Genomic DNA, 11,303 nt, shown 5'->3' with positions numbered 1-11,303 from the left:
TGATTGGCTAAGAGCCTAAACACAATTCTCACTGTCTGGTCCCTACAACGACATTAAACAATTATTAGCTTTTCTTCGGCCGATAACTTTGACCTCGGTGTGATAATACTTGATATCATGCTCAGCCTCATCCAATAGTTGTTAATAATTTGTTTTTTGACCAAATATATTTTATAAATCTGATTTAAAAAACCCTCCCAGCGGACAAAGTTATTTAAAATCGTTACCTGTTTTTGGAAACCTTGCGCGAATGACGCTAGTCCAAGTGCCGACTTTTCGCTGGAGTGTGTCATAAAAACTTTAACAAATACGTTATCAGGAGTATAAATTGGAATAACTTTCTCTGGGATTGAAGGAATATTTATGTTCTGCAGCTCAAGCCCATGGTTAATTCTTTCAATCTTAACGGTGTCATTGTTGTTAATTTCAGGTAAAACAATTTTATTTTTTTCCTTATGGTTACTTGACAAACTGCGTTTCCTTTGCTTTATTTCTTTCGAGGATTCATTGTCCGCACTCGTCGATTCTACGTTTTCTATTTGTTCCAGAATATCATTGACGATTTTTAGACCATTCACATTTGGTTGGATGAAATAATATGCCTATATGTTGAAGAAAATCACCTGAATTTGCATTTCAATGCATTATAATGGCATACAGTTTTTACGATAACTTAAAAGAAGGGAATGACGAGAGAAGCATTGCTCGCTTTTAGGAACATTTGAACATTACCCTAACTTATATTTCGCTAAATGTTCGTAAACGCAATCGTTTCATAATTTTTAAGTGTCTACTGTAAATATTGCGCGCTTCAGTTCAAAAAAGCTCAATTAAAAATATTTCTATCTTGCATTTATTGCATATTTTAGAAAGATTTCAAAATAATTTACTGACTTTTAAATTTAATCTATCCATGAATTTTTCTTAAAAATACAACTAAAAGAGATCAAAATCTTTATAGCTTTCCTCTATAACTTATACGAAAGTTGCTGATTTCGACAACTTTACCCAAAATGTTTATATCAGTGAAATTTTCAGTAACAGTGCAAATTTCTGTAACAACCATGCAAAATAGAGAAAAAAACTTTGAGGAAAACTATGGAAAACAAATTTCCGCGAGTTTATTTGAGAAATTAGCTTAAGAAAAGAAGAGAGTGTTATGAGCTCGTATTTGAAGGAAGAAGATCATAATCTTACACACGAGTGCATGTACGAAGCTGCATGTTATTACCATTCAACTTCAAACCATGGCAATTTTCCGTCGTATAACTGATAAGTGCATTGTTTCACACACGAGAAAAGAAATGCACTTTTGAGCATTTTAAAGGATTTTTACTGGTTCGTTGATTAATTACAGAAAATATACAGAAAATTACTGAAAAAGCTTACCTCAAATTTAGCCCCAATGTTGTTTTCAATTCGATGTTTCATGTTTGTTGCAGCAATTGAATCGATTCCAAACTTGTACAGGCCGAGGTTTAAGTCCACTTCAGAAGCCTCACTACCTGACCACGAACTCAGCAAACGCCTAATAAAATCTTGAACATTTTGAATTCTCAAATCCAACGGTAGCAGTGCTAGGCTCTCCAATGTCATGACATTATCCACGGCTAGCAGCGTTTCTTCTCGTTTCCATTGGAACCTCGGAGAAGTATGACTTCTAAGATAAACTTGCCAATTCACAGGAGATATGCAAACTTGAGCTTCGTTAAAATTTTTAAGAATGATGCGTTCCATAAACTCAGTTGCTGAAAAAACAAGTTTTGCAAGATTTAGTCCTGAAAAATCAGTGCCAAAATAGGCGAATAGTTATGTGTACTTATTAACAATACAATGTTACTTCAATGTTATGACAACATTTTCGTGCCAAAGGATTGGCTGCCATGCAATGCAATAATGTCCTACTGAGTAATTTCATAATCTGGCTAGCTTAAGGGATTATTTTCTTGATTTGAAGTTGCGAGGAGTTTTGCAAGAATGTATTTCAATTTGCTATCCTGAATATACCTTGCGTATAGTGAAGAGGAAAAAATCCGTATGTTTCCAGGACTGATGTGATATCCGCATTTCTTTCCAGTACTCCAGCACCACTAATCGGTCCCCAGTTAATAGACAAAGCAGGCAGGCCAAGCTTGTTTCGACGATATTCACATAGTTGGTCTAAAAATGTGTTAGCTGCAGCGTAAGATGCTTGGCCAACATTACCAAGAACTCCGGATATTGAGGAAAACATAATGAAGAAATCTAGATCCATCGTAAGACTGAGTTGGTGAAGGATTACACTCCCTATTGAAAAAAAGGAAGATTGCATTTTTTTAATTAGAAATGGAATTATAACATAGCATTTGTAGTACGCGCGTGCCGATTCGTCGAGAAGCGTGTTTCTATACACGGGAATTTTCCCGCCCAACTTGACAAACGAAGCGATGTAATGAGAATTTGTAATCGAATTATAACATTTGTACAAAATCTTTTTATTGAGTTATATTATAGATTAAGAAATACGAAACTTTTTTTCCTGTGTTTCTATATAGTTATAGAAACACTTGTGGGAGTTTAGGAGAAGTCGAAATAACGCTACCAGAGATCGTGTATTGAAAAGTGAAATGGTCGATCTAGTGTACAATTCAATAGCGTGAATTGCCATGCAATGAAAAGACTTACCTTTCACCTTTGTCCCTACAACATTTCTGCATGTCTTTAAATCGGCTTTCTTGAGAAACTGGTCGGCCAATACCATAGCGGTAAAAACGATTCCAGCTACATCAGGTAGACTTTCGAGTTCGTTTTTAACTGTATTCATTTCTTCCCAAGATGTTACGTCTGCTTGACGTAGAAGGATACGAGATCCAGTTTTCTTCTCCAATTGTTGAACCTCCGAAATCTTTTCATCACTTGGTTGTGAACGCGCTGTACACACGACTGTTTTTGCCCCATTTTCAACCATCCATCTTGCGATTTGGAACCCAAAACCTCGAACGCCGCCAATGACAAGATAAGTTCGATCATCTTTCAAACCATTGATGTCAAGTGGTAGATTATAGAAATCAACCTGCCCAGGAACAGTCTCTGGCTTCACAGAAATTATGTTTAAACTAAAGTTCCCTTTTCGCTCAACTTCAGGTAGGCATCGGTTATTGGATTCATCGCCACGTTGCATAACATCGTAAATGCTGGATGCTTTTTGAGTTATATCTAGAAGCTTGCTCCAAAGCCCTTTCGATTTCAAAACTGAATAACACGAATCTAATAGCTTAGAAAAATCGGTAGAACTCTTAGTAATGTCTTGTAAACTAGTCAAAATAAAGTGGACATCTTTCACGTAAATCCATGGATTAAGCATCATAATTTCAGCTCCGTCGAGGGTACATGTAATAACACTAGCTCCTGGTTTAAGATGTTTCAGTATTTCACCTGTGACATAAGCACTGCTTCTACTCAGAAGGCAAACAGCATCAAAATCTTTACAGCTAGTATCCTTAGGTTCAGCTTCCGCTACTTCATTTTCACTTACAACCAATAACTCTCCAAATCGATCTTTACTAGACTGACTGTGAACAAGACACACAGCATTTATACCAATAGACGCGGCAACGCAAGCAAAAATGAAGCATACTTCCTCACTTTGATGATATACAAGAACTTTCTTATCACCTTCTATTTCACAAAGAAGATTTGTAAGAATGTAGTAAGACATTGCCATGGGAAATCCAATGCACACAGCTTGTTGAGGGGTGAAAATGGCTTTTATCTCCGTGAAGCAGGTTTCCTCTGCAGCAACATAACTTCCAAGATTATCAATTTTACAGATGCCAAACACAAAGGGATCATCGTTTGCCTCCAGTCCATTGCACATTTTCCCAGCAATTGAAATAAGATCGTTTGGTTTAAGATCTTTCCAATTCTTATGAAGGATAGGACAGGCATAGTAGACTTCAATTTCTCCAATCCGTTCTTTCGACCCTTTCTGTAGAAACCACTGACCTGACCAACTCGCCATCTTTACAGGCTTTAGTGCTCCATCTTCCTCCAAAGGTGATTCGCTTCTCGTACATTTGGACCCGTCAGGATCAAATTTTTGAATACGATTGACATACCGTTCACCATTCCTATATACAATCTCTTCTTCTAGCAATGTTTTTTCAATGTCGTGTGCCATTGCATGAAAATCTTCATCGCTAGGATTGACCGGCAAATCAATCACAGAAGCAGTGGGGACTGTGATTTCTTCTGAGAAGGTTCTTCTAAATCCAAATACAGTTCCAGACCATGGGAACGTATCTTCACCACTTCGTTCTAGTTGAGGAATTGAAATCACGCCTGAAGTGACAAACACAAGCTGAATCTGTTTGAGATACCCCTCTCTGTTTAAAATTTCTTGAGAAATCAAAAGACAGCTCTCAAACGCAGAGCTATGAGCAGCATCAAAGTTGCGCGCATCCATATTGAATTTGCTTCCATCTACAGGCCAGAAATTGATCACCATTATCTTTTGATTAGCTTCTATTTTAGCCAATACTTTATCTAGCGATCGGGAAAATGCATCACGAGATTCATCTGAGGTATCTCGTTTGTCAACAAAATCAACACTTCCGCTTTGCGGGACATGCTGTGCAAATCGTTCAGCAAACTTACTTTGGTCTCTCAGAATCAGCCAAACATAATGCTCACGAACTTTTGAAGAACCAGACTCTAACTGCTGCCAACCAAATGTGAACACTGCGTTATCAAATTTCACTTCCTCTCGATCTGACAGTATTTCTTCTATGCTAAACTGGTCAATAATCATCAAAGCACGGGCACACTGATCCAAAAGGAAAATGTTAAACGCCTTTCCTTTTTCTGATTCTACGATCTTTGCGTAAGCATAAAACTGCTGCGTGTACGTTGCCTTTCTCAAAATGTTGATGCGCTTAATCTCCTTTGGTACAGCTTTAACAACAGATTTGATGTCCAACAGAATGGTTGTCTGTAAACATGCATCAATCACCGAAGGATGCAAGACATATTCTTCTGTATTAACGATTTCTTCAGTCGGGCATATGAGAGAGAGGGCTTCGTTGCCACTGGACCACGCTCTCACTATCAAATCAAACTGAGGACCGAATGCGAATCCCGCAGTCTCACGAGCTTTAAGAAAATCTGCCCTTGACCATTCTTCCATTGAAGATTTAAGAATTTCAATATCGTAGATATTTACTTTTTGGGAGGCTTCTAAAATAAAACAGATTTGAATAAGCGTTAGGCTAAATGAAGATAAGCACTACGCTTTCTACCTGAACACGAAGCCTTGTAGTGATTGTGTCGTCGTTTAGGTGCAACCCAGAAGTTATAATAATAATAGCTGCCATTATTTAGTAATTAAAACACGAGAGAGAGCGTTGATATTTAAACCGCGAGGCGCAGCTAAGAGTTTTAGATATGAGAAAACGGGAATGTTTTAAACTATTTCAAATACGCCGTATACCGGCTTCACAGCTCATAATCGATGAGTAGCAAAACAAAATGGCCGATAGTTTTGCTTGAGAGAGATCAAGAGGAAATGAAAACACTTTTTGAATGTTCAGTTCCCAGATATTTAAAACAAATCAAGAAAATATGAGATAAAAATATTTAGTGGTAAATAGAACTGACAAAAAGCGAAAAGCTTCATTCAGCGAAATCATTCAGCGAAAGATTGACTGAAATTAAATCAATTGCCAATGTATAGTTATATTTTTATGCAATGTCTATTTCGCTCATAAAATGGTAGTTATAAAATTATAGTAGCTATATTATAAAACAATTATACCACTCGCTCTCGTTGTACATGGCTGATAGCCATATCAGTCATATACGACTCGAGCACGTCAACTGCATTAAAAATCGTAACACATCATTATCAAGCTTTGACGTTATAAATGACTACCACTACCAGGAAGGATTTATATGACTGCATGCATTTAAGTGCCTATAACATGGTTGCGGTATTTAAATACAGCAAAAGTTTAAGGTATTTTAAAAAACTTTGCAATCAGAGTTTGTTATTCACATTATAATTCTTGGATTTATTAGCCTTTATATTAACCGGACGTGCATGATGTCAAATTGGAAATGGCAAATCAGTTTTCTTTTGTTTAATTGAGTTGCAAGTTGACAAGCAAAACATAAAAAAGCGAGAACGTTACGAGAGTTGAGATAACCGCGCGAAACCGTGGCCGAAGGCGAGCAATTTTGCGAGCTTTTCTTAGCTCAAACAACATTCCCAATCGATCAGGCCATCCAAACACAGGAAGCTATCAAGTAATTGTTTAATAACAAAAACAAGGTAGTGTTATATATCTATAAAAAAAAGTTATATAGCTATAAATCTTTTAATAAAATATTTACCTTTCGATCCATATCTGTCATCAATACCAAGCTGAATGGAGCCTTGAGAGACAGTTAGTTCTCTCTCGTCCCTTTCCACTGCAGTGATCTGAAATGATTTATTTTCACCAAGGGATTTTTCAGGTAGAAGACGTGTTCTTATCTTGTGCGAATCATTCTCGGATATAGACAGTAGACTATCGAAAGTGATGTTACGAACATCTGGTGCTGCCCGTGGAGACAAGTGCAAAGACATGGCAAACACCATCTCTATATAAACAGCGGCAGGTATCAAGGGGTTTGAAGATTGAGAAAATTTGTGATCCTGGAGATATGAAACATCGTGCAAATTGATTTCAGATTCCCAAGCCTGCAAACCACTGAACGTTTCCGTCGGCACTGCTTTACCAAGAAGAGGATGGAATGTGTTGATTTCCTTATTTTCTTCATTAGTGTTGTGCTCATCGTAAAATGTAACACATTCTGGTGGACGCGCTTCGCGGTACCAATACTTTGTCTCTTGCCAAGGATATGTTGGACGGGGGAAAAATGTTTTCGATCCAGAGCCTTGCACTTTGTTCCATGATAAGGGCACACCATTTACGAAGAGACTAGCCACGCAATTTTGAAGAAATGATAAGTGCTGGCTTTTAACTGATTGTTTTGGGAGAGTTTGAACTACAACGACGTCGTTTGAACGTAGAGAATCTGATGGATGATTGTGAGACCAAGTCTGACGAACATGGTATGAAAGCTGAGGTACTGCGTTTATTTCAATGAAGAACCGGTGACCATCCGAAAACATCTTTTTTAATACGGGCTCCAGTAAAACCGCTTGTCGGATGTTACGCCACCAATGGTCAAGTGATAAGAGACTACCAGGCAACTTGGTGCCGGTAACAGTTGAATAAAATGGCAAATGGCTTGAAGTTTCACAAACTTTGAATTCCTTTGTGAGATTAAGGAATGCTTGCTTTATTTCATCCATTTCTCTACTATGGTATGCTCGGGTCGTAGTGAGTTTCTTCCACAAAAGATTTCTTCTTTCCCTGGACACATGGTTTTCCACCAGCTGCATTGACCTTTGGCTACCAGATAACACAACATTACCTGGGCTATTCACGGCGGCAACGTCGATCTCATTTGTCAGTTGAAGATCTTGCAGCATATGTCGAGCTTCCTCTTCTGTCATCCCAATGGCAGCCATACAACCTGTTGGTGAACATTTCTCGTGAAGTTGAGAGCGAAACAAAACCAACTGCAAAGCTTTATTCAAATTTAATGCTCCAGATGCCCAGGCTGCAGATATTTCTCCAAGACTATGACCAATAACTGCGGACGGTGAAACACCCCATGATTTTAGCAGCTTGGTTAAAGCAAAATGTATGGCGAACAGAGCAGTCTGTCCAATTGGGTTTTCATGAATTCGCGACGTTTCTTCAGGTTTCTTGAGCTCAGAAATCAAGGACCAGGGGGCATGGTATTGTTTAAGGAGTGCGTCAATTTTTTCAATGCTTTGCTTGAATTTTGGCTCGTGAACTAGCATTTCTCTCGCCATACCATACCACTGTGCACCTTGACCACCATAGAGGAATACGGCTTCACGACGCGGCTTAGCGACGACCCCTGTAGCCACCAATTCTTCCCATCCATTCTCCTGATCAGAGAACATATCCAATGCCTTTGCTGCATCTTGAAATGAATAGAAGCTAATCGCCAAGCGATGGAGTTGAATTGTGTACCTTTCGTTGAAGGAATAACAAATATTATCTTTAAGAAGTTCGTCGTCATCAGGCTTTATCTTTAGCGATAAAGACACTTTTCTAGCCATTGCTCTCAATGATTCTTTCGACGCTGCCGACAATGTTAGGACTCTGTTGGATGAATTTCTGCTTGGGATTATAGTTGTTGGCCTCGCTGTTACTTCCCTAATGATTGCATGAGCATTTGCACCACCGAATCCATACGAAGATACCGCGGCGGTTCTCGGCTTATCATCCTCGGTTTTCCAAGGCTCATTGGAAACTTGAACAACCATTTTTCTCTGAGACATCATGAGCTGTGGTTTAACTTGTTGAATATTAATAGTAGGAACAAATTGAGCATGTTTTATCATCAGACATGTCTTGATTAGTCCAGCTAAACCTGCTGTTGACTCCGTATGGTTTACGTTTGATTTCACTGATCCTACACGAAGTAATCGTTTACCACTATTGCCATAGACTGTTGACAGCGATCCCATTTCGACGACATCTCCAACGGCTGTACCGGTGCCATGTGCTTCCACGTACGTTATATCGTCCTTGGTCAGACCTGATTCTTGAAGAACTCTCCTAAAAAGAGCGGTTTGTGTTACCTCACTAGGGGCTGTCATTGGAATGGCGGTTTGGCCATCATTATTTGTTCCGCAAGCCACGACCTCTGCATAAATATTATCTCTATCCTCTAAGGCTGTTTCGGTTGGTTTTATCACGATCGCAGCTACACCTTCACCTCTCCCATAGCCGTCACCTTTGATATCAAAACATTTGCAACGACCATCTTGGGCCAGCAGCCCAGTTCTGCAGCATGCCGTGTGAAATTGGTTTCCAATAAGAATTATATTAGGGGCGCAAATTATAGCCGCGTCACACTCGCCAGTTTGTAAGTGTTGAAATGCAATGTCCAAAGCAACCAAAGATGAGGAACAAGCTGTATCCAACGCGATGCTAGGGCCAGTTAGGTTCAGCGAAAAAGAGATCCGGTTGGCTATAACTGACATAGAGCAGCCAGTTGACGAGAACTGATCAATCTTTCTAATATTCGAAGGATCAAAAACAAGTGCACTATATTCCGTGCACATAGATCCGACATAAACGCCAGTTCGACATTGTTGTAAGTCCTCAAGCGGTATACCGGCGTCTTCAATCGCTTCAAAGACAACTTGAAGAAGTATTCGCTGTTGGGGATCCATTGAACGGCTTTCGATTGGAGATATTCCAAAAAACTGAGCATCAAATCCTGTAATATTTTCAAGAAATGCGCCAGTAAGGATGTAATGCTTCCCTGGCGTGTGCTTCCCTGGGTTAAACGAATCTGTGAACTCCCTTGCGTCTGGCCTGTTCATTGGATACGAGCCAATACTAGATCGACCTTCCACCAACATATCCCAAAATGCATCTTTCGAGTTTGCCCCACCTGGAAAACGACAACTCATTCCCACAATGGCAATCGGATTGGATTGCTTGGTTTTTGCGTGTAATCCAGATAAACCTCGGCTTGTATTTCTACTAGATTTGTATCTTTTTGTAATGTTGAACCACTTTATGATTGACAAGTCAAGGTTACTTCCACGAAGATTAAAGAGCTTTCCGAGTAGAGACAGGTACACAGGTAGTATAACCAAACCATGAAGTAAACCAAGAAAAACGATACCAACAAACATTTTGAAAAATGTCTGAAATACCATGGAGGAGGTAAATCCCGTTGGCATCATTCCAAGGAATGTGCTAAGCCCACCTAAAAAAACACTTCCGCCTACTTTGCTTAGAGCATCGATGACACGGAGTTCGGGAGTTGTTGCCCGGGAGGAAACAAAGTGGAAAGCGACATGTGCGTTGTAATCTACAGAAAATCCCAAAGCCATAACAAGATTAATCATAGAGATTGAGTTCAAAGAGACATTCCAGATGTACATTAGACCAAATAGTTCAAATATAAGAGCACCGAATCCCCATATAAGACAAAATATTACTACAAAGTGATTAATAAACAGCCAGGATATCAAAATAATTGAAATTCCAGCAACAACCAAGTTCCTGATGGTTTCATTAAGTACATGAGCATACTGTTCAAAGTATATAAAAGGCAAGGCAATAGCAAATGCACGAGCATCCGCTGAGTGGAGATCCTTTCGAATGCTCGCCATCATATTTCTTTGAAAGTTTGAGTCAGGATCACTCTTACAATATACTAGCATCCTTGAAGCCGTCAAATGAGTTTTATCTTTCGAAAATTTTACATCCTGGGCAAACCTTTGATACTCCGGGAGTGAAATAAACTCCTTCAAGTAGTGATGGAACATTCTGGTATTATCGATTTTGATCTTTCTATTCTGTGCCCACCATATATATTGGGATAACCACGATATCCTTCTTGGAGAAAAATATTGGTTACTTTCAACAAGAGTTTCGACTTGGGAGTATATTTTCTGAATTTCAATGCTCGAGTGATCAGTTTTTTCCGGGAAAATTATGCTAACTTCGATATTAAGGTGAAAGTTTTCTTCATAAACATTTAGGAATTTTCGGAAATGTGAATCTTTCGTTGTTAACCACTTTCTGTTAAAACTTTCATCGAGGCCAAGAACGCCATAAATTCCAAAAGCTAGGAGAAGTAGTGAACCTAAGAACACAAAGACTTTTCCAACAGGTGAAGTAATTAGTTTTCCCCATGCTTTCATAACGTTGTCAAAGCCACTTCTCCGAATTCCAAAGCAACAATCAGTTGGAGGACGACTCATTAGGCAAGGCAAGAAATCTCTGCGTTGAGCGTTTATCCTTTTGATATCAAACCACATGCAACCAACAAAAAATGTCAGCAACAGAATGAAAACAGATGAGATTGCAACAGCTGTGTAAGTGCAGAAAAGACGAATCGAAGGGAAATGGAACTACTGCTAACGGCAAATGCTACAAGATCAGTAAGGGTTGTCATGGTAATAGTTGGACCACTTCTAGCCATTGTCCCGCTTAGCATATGCGTCGAGGGCAAATCTTGACGGATCATTTCATTAAGTTCGTGTAGGATAATGAAAACATCGTCTATGCCGATACTTACAACCAAGAACGGTAGAACACCAACCATGCTGATAAAGGGAACACCAACAATCATTAAAAGGCCAAGTGCACTCGTGACACCCAAGTAAATGGACAACAATGCACCATATCCTAACAATTGATGACCAAAACGAGCAT

General features: G+C 39.1%; 1 protein-coding gene across 1 annotated transcript; it reads right to left on the bottom strand.

Annotated features, from left to right (window-relative positions):
* Nucleotides 1–227: 227 nt before the first annotated feature.
* On the bottom strand, nucleotides 228–10,980 carry LOC114544902 (phthiocerol synthesis polyketide synthase type I PpsC-like; the record flags this gene model as incomplete). Its single annotated transcript, XM_028563393.1, has 5 exons — nucleotides 6,370–10,980; nucleotides 2,665–5,214; nucleotides 2,008–2,286; nucleotides 1,390–1,748; nucleotides 228–602 (listed from the first exon to the last, which is right to left on the bottom strand). Coding segments are annotated over exons 1-5 (8,100 nt in total), but the record flags the coding sequence as incomplete, so codon positions are not given.
* Nucleotides 10,981–11,303: the final 323 nt, after the last annotated feature.

This window comes from Dendronephthya gigantea, unplaced genomic scaffold (genome assembly GCF_004324835.1).
Source record: "Dendronephthya gigantea isolate DGI-Jeju-01 unplaced genomic scaffold, DenGig_1.0 001033F, whole genome shotgun sequence".
Lineage (NCBI taxonomy): Eukaryota > Metazoa > Cnidaria > Anthozoa > Malacalcyonacea > Nephtheidae > Dendronephthya > Dendronephthya gigantea.
Note: the sequence above shows the minus strand (reverse complement) of the source record. Positions and strands in the feature narration are given on the sequence as shown.